This window comes from Enoplosus armatus, chromosome 3, assembly GCF_043641665.1.
Source record: "Enoplosus armatus isolate fEnoArm2 chromosome 3, fEnoArm2.hap1, whole genome shotgun sequence".
In the NCBI taxonomy this organism is placed as follows: domain Eukaryota; kingdom Metazoa; phylum Chordata; class Actinopteri; order Centrarchiformes; family Enoplosidae; genus Enoplosus; species Enoplosus armatus.
Genome location: NC_092182.1, coordinates 16,767,606 through 16,789,448, shown reverse-complemented (window position 1 = coordinate 16,789,448; position 21,843 = coordinate 16,767,606). Strand labels below are relative to the sequence as shown.

At 43.1% G+C, this 21,843-nt stretch overlaps 1 protein-coding gene across 2 annotated transcripts; it reads right to left on the bottom strand.

Annotated features, from left to right (window-relative positions):
* errfi1a (ERBB receptor feedback inhibitor 1a) lies at nt 1-6,613 on the bottom strand. Of its 2 annotated transcripts, XM_070902381.1 has the most exons (4): nt 6,452-6,613; nt 3,576-3,781; nt 3,329-3,417; nt 1-3,070 (listed from the first exon to the last, which is right to left on the bottom strand). In XM_070902381.1, exons 2-4 carry the CDS (start codon nt 3,725-3,727, stop codon nt 1,956-1,958), a joined length of 1,356 nt encoding a protein of 451 aa, XP_070758482.1. In that variant the 5' UTR covers nt 3,728-3,781; nt 6,452-6,613; the 3' UTR covers nt 1-1,955. The 2 variants fall into 2 exon arrangements, with proteins under 2 accessions (XP_070758482.1, XP_070758483.1); XM_070902382.1 differs by lacking the exon at nt 6,452-6,613 and having other exon boundaries at nt 3,503-3,594.
* Nucleotides 6,614-21,843: the final 15,230 nt, after the last annotated feature.

The following is a 21,843-nucleotide window of genomic DNA, read 5'->3' as shown; positions in this document are numbered from 1 at the left end:
TCATAAATAAGTCATTTTATTTTGCTTTCTTTTTAAAGACTATATACTTATCAACTATTCATAACAACAAATGGAATTGTTAAATACTGTACACAGCATACTGTACTCTCCCAGTGCATGTCTTCACCACAGCAGAGAAGTTATATCTTGATAAACTAGTCTTCATTCAGCTTTATTATTTCTAATAAGACATATGAATACCTTAAGATTAAATAGTATCAGTGTATGATGTAAACATTTTTTTCAGACATTTAAGTCAAAAGCAACATTGTGTTGGCAAGCTTTCGTGAGCAGGAGGGAGAGAGAAAAAGTATATTTCAATGACCGTTTGACCTTAGCAGTTATCTGTTTCCCAAACTGAACACCGTGTTCGATACCAAGGGTTACTTCAATACATGTGCTACATTTACTATATCACCGTGATGCTTCTTGAATAATCTACAACAATAAAATTCATATATTTTCGAGGCTGCCAGCAGCCAAAGTCTCTCAGACCACACCCACTGCAATCATGTAAGGCAGGAATGCATGAGCAGAACAGGAAAGTCTGTGTCAGGTAGGTAAACCCTGCACTGTCTTTGTAATGCGTCTGTATTATCAGGTTAGCCTAACATCTCTGTGATCTAAGATCTGCGTGATCTAAAATTTCTATTTAAGGATATCCGGTTAGAATTGACTTTGTGTTACTCTTAACTGAAGTACAACTGAATTAAAACTTTGTGTCAGGTCACATATGGAGCTGGTTACCACATCTTTTGTAGGTATTAATTTCAGATTTTGCCTTTATTAATGGGGAGTATGTGAAATATAGGATTAATATCAAAGGGAGGTAGTACTTGAGGCAAATTAGTTCCAAGCAATAACTCACAGCTTGACCAAAAAAATAAGCTTCTCCAACTGTTTGATGGAATATCAGTAAGAATAGCATACATTCACGTAATGTTCAACAGGCCAATTTCTGTGCAACAAAACAGACCTGGACACTGAAACAAAGCAATCAAATGTGTGCACTTTTTAGAGGGCTGTACTCAAAAAGCAGGCGCTACAAATAAGCAGAGCACAGTAACAAGTATGGTTGACAATTTTTCTACCAATTGTAGAAAGTAATTTTATCACCAGAACACTTTTCCAACTGCTTCACATGCACAAGCACGTCCACGAACATACATACATACATCCACACAGACACACTCATCAACAGACAACTACACCATAAAAGCTGCACTAGACATTCCAAAGGAAACATGCATAGCTACCAGTAATGTACCCAACTCTTAGTACAAAATGTACCATGACAACGTGCCATGTGGGAAACACAAATTTACACAGATACAATGGCCTGAGTAAGACTGAAACTTCATCAAGGCAGGGAAACCATATCAGTGTTGATATATAATAGCAAACAGATGGAGATTTGTGTGCTAGCATCCTTCATATTTGGTAAAAATTAATTGGCCTCGTATTTAGACTTCATATATTAAGTGATACACGTTTACATTACTGACCTTTTGTCCCTTGTGAGATACAAAAGCAGCATTGATGCATCTCACAAATCCTCAACCTTCCAGACACAGAAAACATTGAGCACATGAGGTTCAAGGCCCGCTTGTACCTTTCTGATTGTACCACGTTATCAGCAAAAACAGCACAATATTGAATGTCATGAAATAAAAATCATATCAAAAATAAGATCTACAATGTTGAATTTTGCCCACAATCTATAGTCAGAGATATCTATTTTTACATAAAGTATCTCGGTTGTGATAGCTATTCCAACATTACCAGTAACTGAATACAGTACGCACATACCCTGTGTGTTCAGAATACATGAGGGGCTTTAAAAAAAAAGTAAAAGCAGCAGTTTGAGGGTTTTTTTAGTGTCCAGTTTCACCATTTTTTAAAGTGGTTTTTGCTCATGTACAGTAGAGTCCTCTGCTACTTCCACTAAAGCTTTTTCAAACTAAATCCACATGTGCTTTCCTCTTGGTGTGGCAGTCCCAGTCTGAGTCTGATACGTCTGTATTGCGAGCTGCAGGGCTGTCCATGACTCGAAGGAATTTCTCTACACAAGGTGAGTCCACGAAAGCAGGCCGCTGAGGCAGCAGATAGTAATGTGTGGTACTGGCCTTCTTGCCATTCTCCATAACTGGAAGGATGCAGGGGGAGCCCTCACTGTTCTGTCTCTGTAAACCCCGACAGCTTACGTACTTAGGATTTGGTGCAAAGCTTTGGGTGGGGGGCATCACCCCATTAATGTATGTTGGGAGGCTCTTGGGGCTGGGGGTGCGGGAGCTACCTCTGGAGAAAGGTTCCCTTGGGGGCACCTTGGGTGGTTTGTCCTCATCGCTGTAAGCCCCAGACGAGACCTCAGCTGACCAGCGGCGGTAGTCTCCTGTCTTGATCGTTCTTGGAGGGATAGGGGGTGGCACCTCGGGCTTATCCATACTGTGGGTGTGGCGTTTGTGGCACGTGAGGCGCAGCAGCGAGGGCTTGTTAAAGGATCCAGCTGGGCCAGAATGCGAGCGCCGCAGCTTCCTCTGAGCCTTATCCTGCTGTCTCTGACAGACCACTGACTCAGGTGGTTCCTGTTGCTGCTGCTCATGCTGTTCCCGCACTTCCTGTGGAGGATGTGCCTGATGCTGTTGTTGGGAGGGCCTTGGGCTTTGCGGTCCTAAAGGACCGTCATAGTAAGCATAGTTAATCTGCCCGCAGTCCCTGAAGCTCCTTCGACTGGGGACTCCATATCGAAAGGGAGACGATTTGGGACACTGATCAGACACCAGGCAGCAGCTGTCGTCCGAACTCGTGAAAAATTCTACCTCATTGTCCATAGCCTGCTCAGGGGAGATGTCTGTTTGTGGAGGGATGGGGGGCAGAGGCTTGGAGCATCTGCCTGGCGTCTGTGGTGGACTGCTGCACTCGTAAACAGAGAGCCTCTGGAATGAGGGTACCACCTGGTCGTCATCAGCAGGACTTGGGGTGGATGGTTCAGCACTGCAGGACAGGGAAAGATGGGAGGGCCGGGATTTCTTTGGGGGCAATCTCTGTGAGCTGGGACTGTATTTATGTTCTGTCAGAGAGGAAAAATGAAAAAAATAAGCATCACATTAATGGCACGGTATTAAATGGTTGGTAATTTACTACTACAACTTTGTTGTATCCTGTAAAAAAAAAAGACTCCTGTTGACTACTAGCTTTCTCTATGTTTCTGGAAAACCACTTACTATATCCAATATGTAGCAGATGATTCAAAGGCACAACACATGCAATGCAGAATTTGTGTATTTCAGAAGGCCTGCACTGGGCAGATGACTGATCATGCACTTACTTTCATAACTTAGAGACGGTGGAGGTGGCCCCTTTTGCTGGGCACGAGAGCTGTGATCTGTGTGTGCAGTGTCCATACTGAAGTAGAAGCTGTTAAAAAAGAAACATTTGATTAGTACCAGTTTCAAAAGCCACATAACATTTGATCGTACTTTACAAGAAGTCTCAGACTGACCTGAACTATAAAACGTCAGCATGTCATGCAGATTTGTAAAACGGACTGCTAGTCCTGTCACCTGAACACTCACTTGTCCAGCTCATGGTGATAGCTCCAAGACGGTTTGGATCCAGCCATGCTGTGACAGTAGCTGCCCCCCAGGAAGGGGTTTTCTATGGGAAAAGAGATCTCCTGGGCAGTCAGGCCCACTGTGGACATGCTCCAGGCACACTCGGGTCGCATCAAAGCCAGGAAACACTCAGATCGCCCGGCTGGCTGCCCCTGCTTCTGGTGTACCTGTAACACAGCCAGGACACAGCCATGAATGACGGTGAAAGGAGGTTGAAAGCAAAAGCAGATGAAGAGAAACAGAATATGTGGTAGCACATTGAAAAATACTCTGTAAAAGCAGAGCCAACATCCTCTAGTGAGGCCAAGAAAGAAAGAAAATCCTGATATTAGACTAAAGCGCAAATTACACAAATCTTTCCCTGTCTGCTGCCCACCAAGCCAAATATATAGTTATGGCCTTGTGCATGTGATTTTTTTTTCTCCCTCTAAGAAGACGAGACAACAATCTCCTATGACAGAGGAATGACAAAAGCTCAGTTTGACAAGATTTTAGGACACTTGTGTCCCAACAACAGAGCACTCTCGTTCATAATGTTCTGGTCTTATTGTATTTTGCAAAACAATCGGTAGATCAAAATCAGAAACAGTCTCTAACAAAGATCCTGTTGTAAAAATGTTGCTATAAAGTGCAGATTTTTATTTTGGTGGTTCTTCAAGTCTACTTTATTCGATAAATGGCCTTAAGTAGCTGGGATATGGAAACATTGCTTATGTGATATTAAACCAAACACCTTCTCTTCTCTAATTAGAAAGTTGAGTTTTCTAAAGTGGAAACAGTGAGAGCAATGAGTGTTTCAGTTTGTACTTATTGGACAGTACACCTCAAACGTTTAGATTGATACAATACAAATACAATACAGTTGTTCAGGTGTTTCAATACTCACTGAATGATCTTTACATTTCACCTATAGCCTACATAAGCCTAAATTCACCAAAGCAATCTTTCCAACTTCTGTTTCTACAGTTTACAGTTTATTTTAAAACTAGGCTGTGCAATGCTCTGGTGCTGCAATCTTGCTTGTCCTGAACAGCAGAGGAAGGGACTCCTCCTGTTACCAGAGATATACCTGATGTTGCAAGAACTCCTTAAGTCAAATGACCTGAATGTTCCTGTCATGTCAAGTATGTGTCAGGGCTGAGTAAACAATGTATACAATATTCAGAGGGGAAGAAACCCTGCAGCATATCGATATTTCTGGGGTCAGCGATACACTGGAAGCCGAATCTGATGCCTCTCACTGGATTAACCTGTTCAGTATGTCACAGTCGTTGATGAAATTATATTAGAAAGTCACTAAATGTTATATTAAAGTATGAGTTTTCAAGCAAGTGTATACTACAGGTATCTTTGCTGTACACCCACCATGTCTGAGTTCACTGCGCATTGTTGCAGCAAATCTCCTAATGACTCCAGTGCCCCTATCAGAAGTCTTAACCATTAATCCTATTTTTCAGAATGCAGGAAAACAGGTGCATCCATAGCCCTGGTGGTCATCTCTTCCGGAGACCCCAAATGAGGTGCGTGCAAACCCAGAGACACGCTGTCCTCCTTATAATGTAGGAGTGATGACTGAGAAGAACACGGCCCCCTCGTTCCAGGTCTCCTGTGAGCCATATTTATGTGCTGCCCTGACAGCTGGTGAGAAACAAAGCTCTAAAACAACAGGAAGCCTGGGGCATCAGCCTGAGCCAAACTGCCCAACAAGGCATGCAATCCCCCTGCCCAGGGCCGTCGATTCGGTTCGGCGGGGATGGGAAGCAACATGATCCTCGATAATGAACCCCCAGGGGCTTGTGCTTCCTCTTGCAACAGGTGCAAAGACAGTTCATCCTGGCAGTTAACCATAGGAGCATTTACAGGCAACAGGATTAAACAAATGATGTGTAGTCATGCAGAGCACAAACCCCCTTAAGGGGGAATTCTTTAAGTCACTTAACTCAGATAATTTGACCTGAGAAGAGTCTTTTTTATGGTCAAGTCTGGCCTTTCTGTTTATGCAATAGGTGGACAGGCTCAATGTGAGTGTGAAGATAACACAGGGGCCCATGGGTGCTGGAAAGGAGGAGGTCTGATGGGGGTTAGCAGTGATGCAAAACATCAGCAGATAGCTTGCCTTTGATTCAGGATTGTTGTAGTCACACACAGACCTTGAAAGAAGGAGTTCACACCCCGCTCATGACAACCCTGCAGCGGTTTCCGAGCAACCATACCCGCTCTACCTGTGCGGCAAGCAAACAGCGCGCACACCCCCTCACTTTACCGGATTGAGATAATAATGGTTAAAAGCCCTCTAGCAGGCAGGTGACTCACACCACAACACACAAGTCAGCTATCTGGCAAGGCCAGGTACTGATGATACAGGATGAATTGTTATTTCCCTTTTGTTTCAGATGAAAAGACACAAATAGATCATTGTAGACTAATTAAGAGAATCAAACCAGGTTATAGGCTTGCAATCGGCCAAACGTTATGTAAGGGATCAAAATAAATCTCCCAATTGTATGTTTACCGTAAAAGACAGACATGGGTATAGACTTTGAGTTGACAAATGTGTTCCCAATTTCTAGTTGTTGTTGTTTTTTTTGTCTTTTTAAATCCTTGTCATTTCTGCTAAAAGACAAGTTGCTCCTCTGGAAGGCTTGTTCTCGCCTATCAGTCAGAAAATAATAAAAAAACAACAACAACAACATTTAAAACAATCACAATAGGACCTGATAAATTGCACCAATCATCTGTGTCTATCGTGCTGGCACCAACATACAAAACAATAGACAGGCGAGACATGGCAGCAGCCTACACAAGACTTCACAAGACAATCACTTTTCTGAACTCACCTAAATAACTTCGCAGTTCTGCTCCGCTGGCTGACTCCTAGACTCCTCTTTGTTCAAATATAGCTCCTGGTTTCTCTTTTTTTTTTTTTTTTTTGACTCTGTGTGATCTTCAGATTTCTATTGCATCAGGAACGGGACGCCAGAGCATTCGTGACGCTCCGGCTATAATGTGACACTTTTAAATAAGTCTAGTGTTGTAGTGAGCAATGTCTTATAAGCTCCACCACACGAGAGAGACGCACTGGCTCCGCCCTGCACACTTGCCCTTAAAGACACAGTCTCCATTTTCTCCGGTCTTGTCTCCGCAGTGGACGTGCAGCAGGACAGGCTGGGTACATATGGACTGCAGAATCACCCTTGAACATATAGGCTAGACACAGACGCGCGCGCGCGCGCGCGCGCACACAAAGGGCTAATTTAAGCATAGGTTAACTTGATGTGATCAAAGTCTGCAGCGCTTCATTTGTCTCTGCTTTTAAGCTTAGAGGACGGAGCAGGTGTGGACACAAGGATACAAGTCAGCTGATAAACTGGACCTGCGGTATACAGTAAACACCTCAACTATTAGACATGCAGCTGCTCTGTGAATACATTAAAACACAACTCAAGGAGATTGGTGTGATGTTTATTCATCATTGTATACTGTTTGTAAAGTTAAACGTCATCCTGTAAGTTTAGCCCTTCAAAACTTTCAATTTTATGCCCTATATTGTTCTTCCAATGTGTCTCCTGTGTGGTTTCATGAACCACAAGCATGCATGCTGCAGTCAAAAGTAAACTGCACAGATCTGCAGGGAGACAGAGGCAGTAATGGGGATGGCTGTGGGGCAGATAATACAGACAGCAGGCAAAGAAACACTCTTATCTGCAAAGTATTCTGCTGCCAACAGAATGGAGACCAGACTGTTTAGCTGCTTGCTTATCAGATCACCCTGGGTATTTTCTTTTAGCTGGACCTGTTCTCTGTTTACTTGGAATAATGTTCACTTGAACACAGTGTAATTAGATAACCTAGGCTACAGGATTAACACACATAGGTTTTTCTTTGTTTCAGTTCAGGGTAAAATATGAATAATCTTAGACGTGCAATCCCTCACACCCTCCATTTCCAGTCACTTAGCCTACTTTGGTGTTGTATTAAGTATGTCACCTAGCCTAACCGCACTATACAAGCCCAACACTGACATGCACACTAACCAAACACAGCGATACAATGGCTACAAACAACTCGTGTGCTGAATCAATAGTGGCAGAAAGCAGAGGTGTGTGCGGAGAGAGAACAGAGTGTTCTTGTGCCTGAGTTCGTAAATCCTTTACAGCATGGGCACGAGGTCCCCCCAACCCAAAAAGGTTTATCATTACATATTTGGCCCCTGCATGGACCAGGGTCCTGCTAATCCCCCTTTATAATTTCAGGCGCATTTTTGGGATTCCCCTGGGCCAGTCGTGACCAGCAGAGGAAGGGGTGAACGTTAAACTCAGTGAGATTTACAGTTTGTGTGTGTTAATGTTAATTACATGAGCATCAGAGTTTGGATTAAAAATGATATAAAAGTTTGATGTGAGGGATGATGCAGGAAATAGTCATTTTCACAAAGTGAAAGAATGAATCAGTTCAATAGAGCATGTGTTTATATGTATTCCTGCATTAAATCTGTAAATCTGTTATTCAAATGCTTTCCATATTCCACCAAACAGACACATTCAGTGGGATAAATAGGCTTGATGTCCAAACTGTCTCTCCTCCCACTTCACCTCCCCCTCCCCTCCCCTCTCTGCTTGTGAGCCATGCTGTGATGTCATCACTCACAGGAAGTTCCTTATAAAGTTAGTCAGGGACGGGGAAAAAAGTTAGTCAGGGAGGGAGATAAGCACCCAGAGGCAGCTCTGATGAGAGTTTGAGATGGCAGATGAAAGAGCTCGTGTCAAAGAGGATATCCTGCACAGGAAAAATTACTCTGCCTTTTCTTTGGTTCTGCTTCATGACTCACACGGAGATTTATCCACCACATCCAGCACCCCCCGCCTCCCAAAAAAAAATGACACCTTCGGCTCGTTTTCCTTTCAGCTGCACTTGGAGCAGAAAGGAATTTCCCTTTGTGGCTCACACTCCAACACAATGGTATACTTATGAAGTGACGCTTCAGTCTCTCAGCTTATTACTATGAATCTCTCACCAAGAGGAAGGGTGGAGTTTAGTTGGAAATGAGGAAAAAAAAAAAACCTGTATCATCAGCGTAAATGATTTATTCTCCATGGAGGTCACAGCAGTGATTGCCCCTGCCTGCTGAGGTAATTAAATTACGTGCATATTTAGCCTGCGTCCAAAGTTCACACTGATATAAACACAGCAGCAGAAGGTTCAGTGTTGTAGTAAGATGACGTCAAGCTTGTTAGTCTGTAGATTACAGTGAACTGGTGTTAAACTTGTGTTTGTGTTTGCTCTGTTTACATTTACATTTTTTTTTAACAAAGGAGTGGTTTAAACCGAGGTTTGCTGGATGTCCCTATGTAAAATTGAAATGTGATTGTAAGCATTTTGCGGCCAGCAAAGTCTGCAACTTGCTCCCTTTTTATATAAAAACTGTGGCCGCTGTTGACACCTTTAAAAAGCAGCTTAAAGAGTTCACCCACATTACAAAAAGAGATTTTTCTACTTAACCAAAGTGGTATTAAGACATGCAGCTGTCATTGGGAAGTAATTCTAATAAAAACTGTTCACAGCAAAGTCATCCAGAGTAGTGGGAATGTTGTTTTTTTTAATGTAATTTTTACCACAAACAAACCTTCATAGACACACAGATGTTCTTTAATATATTATGAATATATAATAATCTTATGTAATAAATTCTTAGTACAAGTTACACTTTCTTAGTTTTTACAGAGCTTTTAGCCATGTCCCATGGCCGTCACCAGCAGATGGTCAGATATGGGGTTGAGATCATAACCCCTCGCAATAAGATGCTCTAACTCTCATGTCAGCAGCCAGTTAGCTTAGCTTAGCACAAAGACTGGAGGCAGAGGCAGTGTCACAGGGCTTTGTGTGACTATTTCTTGGCTGGCTGCAGTGAGTTCTTGGAGTCTCCGCTGGTTGCCTTGTAACCTCATTGTAACCTCCGGCACATCTTCTCTAACATCGCAACATGTTTTTACACTGCGGTTTTTGTTCAGATTAAACAATCATGTTAATTAGCGAGCTTTGGAGGTGCTGGTAGGTGGATTTTGTTACCTTTGGACAGAGCCAGGCAGGCTAGCTGTTTCCTTGTGTTCCTAGTTTTTATGCTAAGCTAAGCTAACTGGCTGAAAGCTGTACCTTCATAGTTACCGTACAGACATGAGAGTGGCATTGATCTTCTCGTCTAACTCTCGGCAAGAAAGCAAATAAGGATATTTCCCAAAACGTCTATTGATTTAAAAGCAATTTTTCAAAACTTTTGGAAAGAAATCATAATCATATTCACTTCCATTGTACTTGGGTCGAAGCAGAAATGCTATCTCAAAACCAAATAAAGTTAAAACTATCTTCAAGGCAAAGGAAGTAAGAAAATATGTTTTTTGTAATTAGGAGTGAACTGATTTGACCTGTCTTGATTTAATGTATTTTTTAATTCTAAAACAATTTGTGACTTGGCTCTAGAAAGATGCTAAATCATTAACTTACTGCTTTGAGTACAAAAAGTGTCAATCAATCCTTAATTATCCACAGAGAATTACAACAGTAGCCCACAGAAAGAATCCCCTTTTCATTTCAACATGACTGTGTCCTGCTCTCATGGTTCACACAGATGAGCTGTGCATGCAGCTGTGAGCACCACAGCCAAGGCTCAGGCTGACACATCGCCGTGTCTTACTGCTGGATCGTGGTTTCGTCTGGCAGACCCACACACACTTGGCTCCTGCCTGTGGAAACAAAACACAAATCCCCAGGCAACGGGCTGTCATCTCTCGCTACAATGTAAATACGACCATATTAAAGCACTTCTATTTGTTAACCATACCAAACTCCTGACAGTTCCCGAGCTGCCTCAGTTATTAATCACTTCCTGTATTGGTACAAGGACTTCTGGGAAATGGAGGGATTTTAGGGTAAATTGCCTCACACACAGGTATTTTGTATTTTGGAGAGCAATATAATCAAAAGCAGCAATAACGAGTCATCATTGCATCACTCCTCGACATTTTTATGTTGAGTGGTTCAAGTGCAGCCACAGCCTGCTGTTAGTAATGGGTGGAGCGAGCCAGTCCGCCTCCTTGATGATGACAGGGTGTGTTTAGTCTCCACGACCCGAGGATCACTTTTGACATAGACCGGGGGAGTTGTTGGCGAGCTCATCCTATGACTGAGGCTGAATCAAAGTTGTGTATGAAGGCTGGTTATTAGTGTGGGTAACATACTGTATTAATTTTGGGGGTTTTGGGAAGTAGTAAAAAAGAATGGGAACATACTCTAGATTACATTCACAGTCATACATAATCCCATACACAGACATCCACACAAACACTCTCACTTGTGTCTGGTGTTTGGGGAGAAGCTGTGAAAAACGACAGCTGTGGTGTGATGGAGAACGTCACGCTGGTTCGACTTTCTCCAGCCGCTGGTTCAGAGCCAACTCCGCTCACAGGCTGCTCCGCTGGAGCTCCTCAGGATTGACTGACACAGATGGAAACCGGCTCCTAATATGCCTTGTTTCCGAACTAATATTCAGTGTACAGAACATCAGCTATCTTTTGCCTACATTTTCATTTTCTGTTCTGGCTACGTTATTGAATCCTAGAGGGTCTCATGAAGAAATACATTACCAGTTTCCCCACAATGTAATGCCTGTATTGTATTTCAAACGTCCAAAACAGGAGTTTCTGGCATTTAGCCGATGAATATCCCAGGTTTCCGGTGTTCCTGATGTCAGCCTGTAGAGAAGAAGGTTTGGGCTTCACTTAATGTAGCAATCTATTAATCTTAAGTAACAACTGATTGCTGGGGGAGTTTGCTCTTCCCCTGATTTCCTGGTTCAGCCTCACTCATGGGGGATATTAGAAACCCAGCACACAGCAGGACCCAAGGCCCCACGGCTCTGCTGATAAAGATTTCAGATGTTGTCCACCAAGGAGATCAACAGGCTTGCCACAAAAAGGGGGCACTTCTAATGGAGTATGGTATGAATCAGTAGCCACAGGGTTAAGAAAGCACTGCTCTCTAGGTACACTAAGAGGACAGAAAAACACATGTGTAATGAAGGATGCAGTCCACAGATGAGCTACAGTCAGCGAGCAGAACAAGTCCTGTTTCCCCCATTTGTGTGCGTATGAATGAGTGCATGCGGCAGGGCCTGATGACAGGGACTGAGTCATTCAGGGCAGAGTATGTGCTTTGTCAGAGTGCCTTTTGTTCCATTCACACATGGATTTAGGGCCCCTGATGAAGTCAGCCAGACTACCTGATCTGGCGCTGGGCAGCAGCCACATTAATTCCTCACAACAGAAATGCTCTGGATCACTGCTCACACAAGTCTCCTAACGAGTGAGCCTACGGCTTCAGGAGAATGCAGATGAGGTCCAGCTCCCATTTTCCATCCCTTACGAGCAGGTTGGCTGTGCAGACGCATATGTTTGGGGCGAAATGTGGCCCTCCAGGGAGAGAACTGTGCGGGGGTGGAAATGCAGTCCTGTCCTAAACTCAGTGGTCAGGGTACGAGGACTATAAGGGCCTTAAGGCTACATGCTGAAAGCTAAGCCAGATGAATAACTAGACTGCTATCAACTCTGCATCACAACATCATTTGTACCTTTTCTCAAGAGTAAATGCAAAGTCACACTAACCCATGGTTTTATATTGGAGAACAATGAATTCTGGACAGACACCGCTTCATCAGTTTGTTTATTAAACGTACCTTAGAGTTATTCATGTGTCGTGTACAGAAAAATGATAGAAAGTGACGTTGTTTTACTGCCAAGACAAAACAGAAGGCAAAATAGAGGCTTCACAGGAGCCACCGTCACTGCTTTGTAAATTTAGCTCTGGTTCTAACATTCAAAGTCAAGTTTAAATAAGGACTGTAATTATCGTGGAGCCAGCAGATTATTCTCAGCTCTGCAGAAAAATAATGGGTTATCACTGCTGTGCACCCTATTTTTAAATCATGTAACAAGTGGAGCTCCTGGTTCTCAAGGTCTGATTTAGTTTCTCAAACATAGGTCATGCTTTGTCCTGTAGGTCTGCTGTACATCCAGTGAACTAACAGTAGGTCTAAAACAGTAAGGTCACTATGACAGACAGCTTGAAGAAGTGATGAAATGCAGAATTGACGGTTGTTATGGCTTGTAAATTTAACACGAAATCCCAGTTTATCCTTGCCTTCTTTGCACTTTGCGGCAAACCCTGCAGACGCTGTCCTCCCCGCACTGCTGTGGTCCCTGGCAGGAAGTAAATCAGCCAGGGAGCCGCCCCAGACCAAACACTGCAAGGGCCTCTGGAGCCTGAAGGCGTGTGGGAGGTGTGCACCGAGCTCACGGGGCACAATGTGCTTGTTACTTCCTCGTCAAGTAAAAAAACAGACTTTGCTGTATACACAGACGTGCACATAAACTCATATTGACTCATGTTGACTCATGAAAAAATATGTGCAAACATAGATACTTGAGTTTACACATAGGTAATATACAGACAGAGAGACAGACATGCTTAAGTCAAACATTTTCATTTTCAGATTTTTTCCACACTCCAAACGACACTTTGGAGAGCAGTAGTCTATACTTAATGCCCTCAACCCACAGATCTCCTTCTGAAACTGTATTTACTGCAAAGCTCCTGACATAATTACTCCATCATTAGGAGTCTTCCCTGAATCCCCCTCAGTGAAAAACACTCTGAGATATCCACTACACAGGACAACAGTGTCATTTTACACTTCTCTAAGAGATATCGCACTCACATACGTGTCCCTCTGACTTCAGACTGCCTTTGCTGAAGGACTGGCTTTAAATAGGGGCGCATGTCAAAGTGGTTAACGCAAGAAGAGTATCACAGTGCGTCTTAAAGAGCCTTGTGTGTTATCTCTCATGACCCGAACCAGGCCCTGAACGTGTCTGTCTTCAGAAGACATTTTCAAAAGAATAAAGATATTTAACAGTGTCTCTTATTTTACATAAGAAAAAAAATGACATCTTGTTTAGTACAGCACGTTTAGCAATACTAGTTTATCAGAATTTAGAGAAAGTGTTGCAAAAACATCCTCAGCTCATGTAAAGTTTCCACAATGGGTTTTCAGGGAGATCAAACATATCAGACATCAGACAATTAAGCCACTGAACATGTTTCTCTCTGACTAACTACAGCCTAATAATTAGCCTTGCCTAATTAAAATGCTGCCATAATACACTGGAATAACTACATGGAATACACTTGAGCACAAAGCTTCAGATTAAAGCGTGGGTAATTTTCCATGAGCATGTGTGTCTGTGACGTCTGAGACATCAGTATCTGTGTCCTTCATTTGTAGGCGACAATAGCTGGCCATCCAATTACCAATCGTGTTTCCTTGACAAGGATAAGCTCGACTATCCTGCCTACCAATGACAGCCTCGACGCATCAGCTCCTCACTTCATTATTTAATCATATCCATTTCCGTAACTCTTATCTGCTAACAGGATGAGGAGACCGGAGGAAGAGGAGCCTAATGTTTACATTAGCCCCACCACAAACACACACATACACACACACACACACACACACACACACACAATTGCGTTTTCCCACAGATTGAGTCTCTATTGCGTCGAGAGAGAGAGAGAGAGAGAGAGAGAGAGAGAGAGAGAGAGAGAGAGAGAGAGAGAGAGAGGACACACTGAGTGACAGACAGACTAGACAGACGGGGAGGTGGCCTGTCTTTGAATGTTTATTCAGATTAGAGTTCAAACTGAAATTAAGCATCTTAAAATGCAGATGAAGGCGACAGGAGAACAAGATGGCAGAGTCTGTCACGTTGAAATGAAGACTTGAAATGACGACTCATGATATATACAATGATATATAGCAAAGTAATCACACCTACTTGGTCATGACAGGGAGAAAGAGGGAAAAGATAAAGGTAGTTTATTTGAAAAGAACATCAAGTTTTAAACAGATGTTTGGCACATAAACATTGTGGAATATTATGAACTCCATCTGTTTATATGAAATAATATGCTGCTTTGCAATGAGTGCTTTGAGCTTATCCTGCATAGCCGCTGTCTTTTTTGAAGTGAGCTTGCAAAGTGTTCCCACCAGGACCCACTAATTAAGTTCATGCTCATTAAAGTGCTGAAAGTAGCTCCTTTGAAATACTGTCTTGAATGCTGCAAACACCAAACAAATCCCTGTGAAAGTCTTTTCAGATTAAGAGCTAACAATGAAAGGTTGAAATGATTATCCATTCTCTGCATGGTGAGAAATCATGATAAAATTCAAAATGTAAAGGTGTTTTTACATTGAAGTCCACTGATGAGCGGCTATTTGCAGCTCTGCTAATTGTTTACTATTAGTAATGGAGAGGGGAAGCGGGGAGGCTCTTACACATTCTCCCAAACTGTGCTCAACTAGTGGATGCATACCAAACTCAGGCCAGATAAGATTGTAAGTCATTGAAAGGGGTCCAAAACACCCAGCTCTTCCCTCTCCTGTTCCAACAGCTCCTTTCAGGGATATCTCCACTCGGCCCTCTATCAGGACAGGAAGCACCCAGCCGAGAGAGACAACAACAGCTCTGCTTCCTCTCGGCTTTTCCCTGCCCTGGGAAGCTGGCCTAATAGGAAGTAGATAAAGCATCTTGAAAACTGGCATGTGTTGAGTTTGTGTTTATGAGTGTTCACATGCATGTACAGTATGTCCACATGCACTTACGCCTGTGTCATTGAAAGCATAAGAGTGGGACAAATAACGCCAGCACAGGATGAACAGCAGAGCACAGGCAACACTTCATGGGAGTGTGTCAGCATGTTGTTGGCACGCTGTGTGAGGAGAGGCAGACATGACCCTAGATGTGTTTTCCTAGTCCCCGGCTGCTCAGAACAACAGCAGACACACAGAGGAGGACTGGATTTTGTAATGGGGAAGACGTAAGTCTGATGGACGTGCTGGCCTGCACCGAACACCTTACTTGTACAAGAGCACAAACACCACTCCCTGCTGTCTGCTGGCCTTTTGTGTTTGCATAGGCACGTGTCCATGTGACGTAATGCGGATCTCTCATGTGACACAGCTATAGCTTAGCAAACAGAGCTGTGTCATGTTGTTCCAAAGCCAGTGTAGTATTGGTGATATTTACACCTTCAGTCAAAGCAGGACCAGGAAGCGAAGAGGAATTCCTGGGGATAAACATTCACCACCTAAAATCAGCTTGGTGATTCACATGGAAAGAAGGAGTTAGAGTGGAAGAGTGTGAGGGAGTTTGAGAAAGATGGGTCAGGGAGTAGTCACAGGAGAGAAGCCACCCACACTTACCACGAAGGCTTGACTCATGCGGTTTGGTTGGCACACGGCTGGGACAGCGACATTACACTGGGTCTCCTCTCCAGGATGTGCTGCCTGCCCCCTGAGCCAGAGCAGAGAGCGTGGAGAGTCCAAGTCACTGACAACAGATTTCACGACTGGAGCCGCAGAGACTGGCTGCCGATTAGAGTAGACACACAATTATCTAAATCATGACATACGACCCTGCAGAGAGCACACTGTCAGAGCTTATAGTCATGCACGTTGTCACCAGTGTCACTCCTGCTACAGTGAGGGTGTGTAGCATGCTTCAGCAGTGAATAACTGAGCTCTGCAGGACTGTGATTCTGTTTGTTCTGATTGTTTCATTTTCCACATTTAAAAGGATGTATGACTCTGTAAGTTATTCCAACTACAGAGAATGTTTCGTGTTGTGTTTGAACTGTAGTTACGGTATATACACAGTTGACCACACACTCACTGTATGTTTGTTATTGCTCTTTTGCTGCAATCTCTAATCAGTTTTATTCATGTTGCGTAACAGGGTTGTTCATTTCTGTGTGATGGTCACACAAACTTTCTTCCTGAAAGGGATATAGCTTTCCTTCACATGCCAGGGTAAAACATCTGAGAGAACTTTAGGAAAAAGAGCATGAATGTGGTGCAATCTCCTTTCTAGTATTTATTGTTCTTGCCCCATGTTAGCTATCGGCATGAGTGGTTGTGATCGCATGTATCACCTGATGTTTTGTTAGTTTTAGCGCCTGACCTCTCTTTCCTGTTTTCATCTCACTGTGTCCCTGGTCACTTTGTGTACACTCTGCTTGTATAGCTAAGCTGATAAAACCCTCCCTCCTATGGACACTAAGATAAGAGCCTGCGATTACGACAGGTAGAATAGTTCATGTGCACTCTTACCGGGGGCACGATACACATGTGGTGGGTATAAATCTGTTCTGACCAGCTCTCCCAGGGCTTAAGGGTGTTTCCTGATTGGATATGTTGAAATCCTCTCTGCCTACGGAAGCCACACAGTGACACACAATGAAAAAACTTTCCTGGAGTGCAGGCTGTGTATGACATGATTACTCAACAGCCCAGGGGCCAAGTTGCGTTTGTCACCACTGTATTGAATTAAGAGCAGGCACCAGCTCTAGTGTTACTCAGCTAGGCCCGATGCAGAAAACTAGTGACAGAAGAACAACTGGACAAGAGCCGTACAGCACTGGAGGTTTAGAGAATATTGCATATTTTGAAATGAAACACCTGTGCAAAAGGTTTCAAAGACCGGCCTTAAACCAACGACTGAATTATCATCTCAAAGCTAACATGACCTGTTATTGTTCCGTGCCACAATGTTACCAAAAGCCTGGGAAAAGTTAAACAGTTAGGAGCCAGCTCATCCTGGAGTCAAATCAGATCCTCATTGGAAAGACCTCAGTGAGCCCTGGATCCAAGCACGCCGGCTTGTTGGAATAATGTTGTGGCAAACCCCACGTGTTTACAGAGCTTGCCATTGTGGTAAACATGGATTTTAAAAAGTCTGACAGCTTTTAAACTCCCACCACCCACACTGTCTCATAAAGGCAGGACGTGGTTGGAAGTACAGCTTGAGCTGGGCGCAGACCTCCTTCTGTTCCCACTAACTGCATTTTGTGTGGCTGACTGATTTGAGTCTAGTGTTTCATACACATACAAAACCCACACGTTGTTTGTTTTACTTGTTGCCATAGTGATAGTGGCATCTCTCAATAGTTGACCTGAATAGATGCCGTGGGGGTAACGCCGGGCACAGCTTGATTCAGGTTGCTTCTGCTAGAGAACTGAAGAGACTGAAGAGAACAGAAACGGATCCGACATACTGTAGTCTGCTATAATTGAAATCAATCCCGGTAAATAAATTATACTGGGTTTGTTTGCTCTTGGTAGCTGCAAGTATACAGTGTCTTCTTTGTTAAGATTCAGTGTCAGCTGCTGATATACACTCACAGTGCTGCTGTCCACAAAGCTTTGTCTTAAATAAGACCTTTCCAATAGTTAAGTTCAAAATTAGATGGTCACTTTCAGTGCTGAATGTGTGATTGGTAACTCTACCCAGTGTGGAGGACGGCTGGAGTGTCTGTATGTGGCAGTGGGAGTCTGTTTCTGGACTGACAGTGATGGAGAGAGACCATAACAGATCATCCTGACCCAGATGGGGGGGGGGCTGTATGCTGTTTGTTTCTGGATCAACAGGCTGTTCCTTCCCTGCTCTGTTAGCTATTTGATAGGCAGAGGGATATATTACCGCCGACCGATTGCTTTACAACCCATTGGCACCAGACCGTCTGCCGCAGGTAGGCTCTGCACCTGTGTGCTCAACAAGACTGATAGGGCACAAACACACTCACAGGTCTGGAGACAGCCTCCTGAGGCTTCAAAGCTGACTGTCTCCTGAGTCAGGTACTTTATGAGTAAGTGTAGTGTTTGGAATCAACCTATACAATACTGTCACACCTGTAACAGTGAACTTGATGCTTCTTTGCTGACAATATGAACATAAATGTTCTTAGTGACAAAATATGAAATTACAGAGCCTTATATTAGTTTCTCAAACTGTTCCTTTACCTTTAACAAGGAATCGTCTGTGCAGAGCAGTCTAATTTACAAGTTGTGACTTTTAGACTATGAACAATTTTGGTTGCTTTATCAAGAAATCAAACTTCTTCAAAGCCAGACTTTTGCTGAGGGCTCAAATGTTTGTCAGATAATCGTGGGGCAACACTGAAGGTTTGTCATCTGTGACTGGTTGGACCTGATCTGTCACATGTATCTCTGTCCTTTCGCCGAGCACAGAGGGTGGGGTTTACCCCTGGCCTGTCTGTGCAGGAGAGTAAAAAAAATGATTTACACTGAACGTCTTCGTCCAGCGTTTTCTCTGTTTTGAAAAACAAAGCGTTTCCTCACTTGAGTAAATGGATAAAAAAATAAACCTTTTTTTGATTAAATTAATTAATTAAATGTGAGGATTGCGTAACTGGTTAAAAGCATATCACTAAAACTATGATGTGGCCACTCACAGCCTGTTACTGCGATGCTCTGACAATACACTCACCGGTGTCTAGTTTATAAAAAGTGTCACATATATGTCGAGCAGCTGTGGTACACTTTATCTTCACCATCATTGATGCATGACTTGGATCCCCACTGCATGCACTCACTGAAGGAACACAAAAACAGGTCAGCATATTGTGCAACCATTTGGCACTGAGATCGTTGTGTGTCAGGTCATGTAAGTAAATATGTGCAGAAACATTTGCAAAAGTTGCATTTTGCAATCTGAGCGTGCATACATGTGCATCGCTAATTCTATGTCCACCTACACATAGGATCTTTTTTTCTCTTATTGGAATACTTTGACACTTGTTTTATACCGACAGATTTTGCAGATTGAAGTACTACTGAATGAGTCAAACTTGGCCTCTCTCTGTGCTAAGCGTGTATTTAAAGAAAAGGAAAAAAACTTGAAACGTCAAACAGGAAAGTCAGGATTTATGAAAGCAGAAAAATGTGTGGCTGCAAGGTTAACCCAGTGTAGTACAGGACAAAACATACGTACCAAGCTCAAAGTAAGCACCCCTTATTCATGTCACCTATCATCGCCCGCCTCCTAACCTCTGGACACGAGTACATGTGTTTCCATCACCTGTGGGTCTGTGCATATACATGTGCACTGCGGGCTCTCAGTGTGTCATATGGCCACAGTTTACAAACAGAGTCTGTCTGCCGTTACCGGACACCGGAGCTATTCTGGCCTCCTCTTCCGATGCACACCATCCTAGTGTCCGGTCTCCATGTGGAAGTCTGCAAGCCAAGGTCACCGGGTCACATTCCTCCAGCTCTTTGGCATTCTGCCCCAGGGTTCAAGTAGTGTGGAAGTGCGTGCGTGCGCAAGTGTGTTTGCGCGGTGTGTGTGCATGAGTTGTTTGTCTTTCATGCCGCAAAACTGCGTTCTGTTAGAGGAGAGGCATTGCAAGGGAGTTCTGCACCGGTGACAGATAGAAGCACGCGCACACATACACACACAGAGGCTGTATTTGAAACATAGAGCTTTAAAAGGAGTGTGATTAATGTGGCTGTCTGCACACATAGTTTCAACAGTCCTGGTTGGCTGGGAGGTGAGTGCTATGAGAAACTGCTGTTTGCTCGGGGGTGGACACTGATCCTTCAGGATCAATTGCGGATAGACATATTTTAAGTCTATCTGGTTGATTTAGACTCTGTGTACTTGACACTTGAGCAGACCAGCGGAAGTGAAGAGTGTTGGTGCAGCACTATAGTGTGAGAAATTCAACACAGTTTGGCAGCTAAAAAATCCAGTCATGGGGATCCACCAGAGGCAGAGACTAAAGAAATAAACAGGGTTATTTTATACAGAGTGCAGGACTACTGCATAGTTAACCAGTTTCAAAGATGATTTGATGATTTTGCTTTTAGAAATTAGCTTCAGATATAAAAAAATATCAACAGAATTCAAAAGTAAAAGTACTCATAATGCTGCAGAATGGCCCTTTTCATCATTGAATTATTATTACTGGTGCATTAATATGTAAGAAGCATTTTAATGTTGTAGAGGTGGAGCTAAATAATTGCCTTGCACACTGATGGGCAGTTTAATCAGCAGTATTACATCACATTTTATAAGCTTGTCATATGTTCTGTGATGATCTGTGAAGTTACTAGTAACAACAGCTGTTACATGTATGTAGTGGAGCAAACATATAGAAAATTAAAAGTTTAAAGAAGCTGGAAATGGAAATACTCATTTAAAATACTTCAAAAGTGTACTTCAATTCAGCACTTGAGTAAGTGTACTTACTTATACTTATTTCACTGGCTACAACTTTGAATCTTAGGTATCCATGTCCAGAAACCAAATTACATTTCCCCAACAGCAACACACACACACACACACACACACACACACACACACACACACACACACACACACACACAGTATCACAAATGAGTCTTTCCTCTGAACTGACATGTTTGTTTTGATAGCCCAGTGAGGGAGAGGAGGCCCAGGTAATCCCAAGATGACAGACACCCTGTTCTGGTCTTTTCGTCTTCCCTGGGCAGCATCTGGAAAGGGAGGAGCCATCTATCTGATGAGCCCACAGAGGAAGACACACACACACACACACACAGCAGATCTCTGTCTGTCTGGAGAGGGTGGGACGAAGGGCGTGGGAGGCCAAGACAAAGCCTTTTTTTCCTGCAACAACTGTGATTACATGACAACACCAGTCAATCACTATCATGAGACTCAGATGTCTGATTGTTGCTGACAGACTAAACACAAACAGTGTGGTGAGGGTTCTTATTGGATGACGACCTGTGGTTAAAAAACAGATGCAGATTTTTAAGTTAAGCTCTCTAAGAAGCTGTGACTTTGTGATTATACTCGTATCATTCTCGACAGACCGACTGCCTGACCAGCCTGCAGCCATACCGATATACTGTAAACATGATAAACTGAGCCTATGCATCAAATAGCATATTTTAGCAGCTTGAGATTGACTATCATGGAGTCAAAATGTAAACAAACCACAGACCTCACAAATAATTTGTCTTTGTCTATTTATGAGGAGAAGACAAATAGAGAGCATCATGGTGTAATATGTCTCTTTCCGACCAGAGGTTACAATGTCAGTGCTTTGGTTTTATAGTTAATACTCACTTGCTATGCTGTCTGTGATTAAAATGTAACTTCTGCACACCACATGAGGTCATCAATCAACATCAATCTGGGAATTAAATCAACATTACTGGTAGAAAGTCGATTATTATCAAATATTGTTTTTTTACCCTTCATGCCCATCATATCCAGCATACCTTTAGGCTTCAAACTTAGATTAAACCTATTTACTTTAACTTAATTTGTCC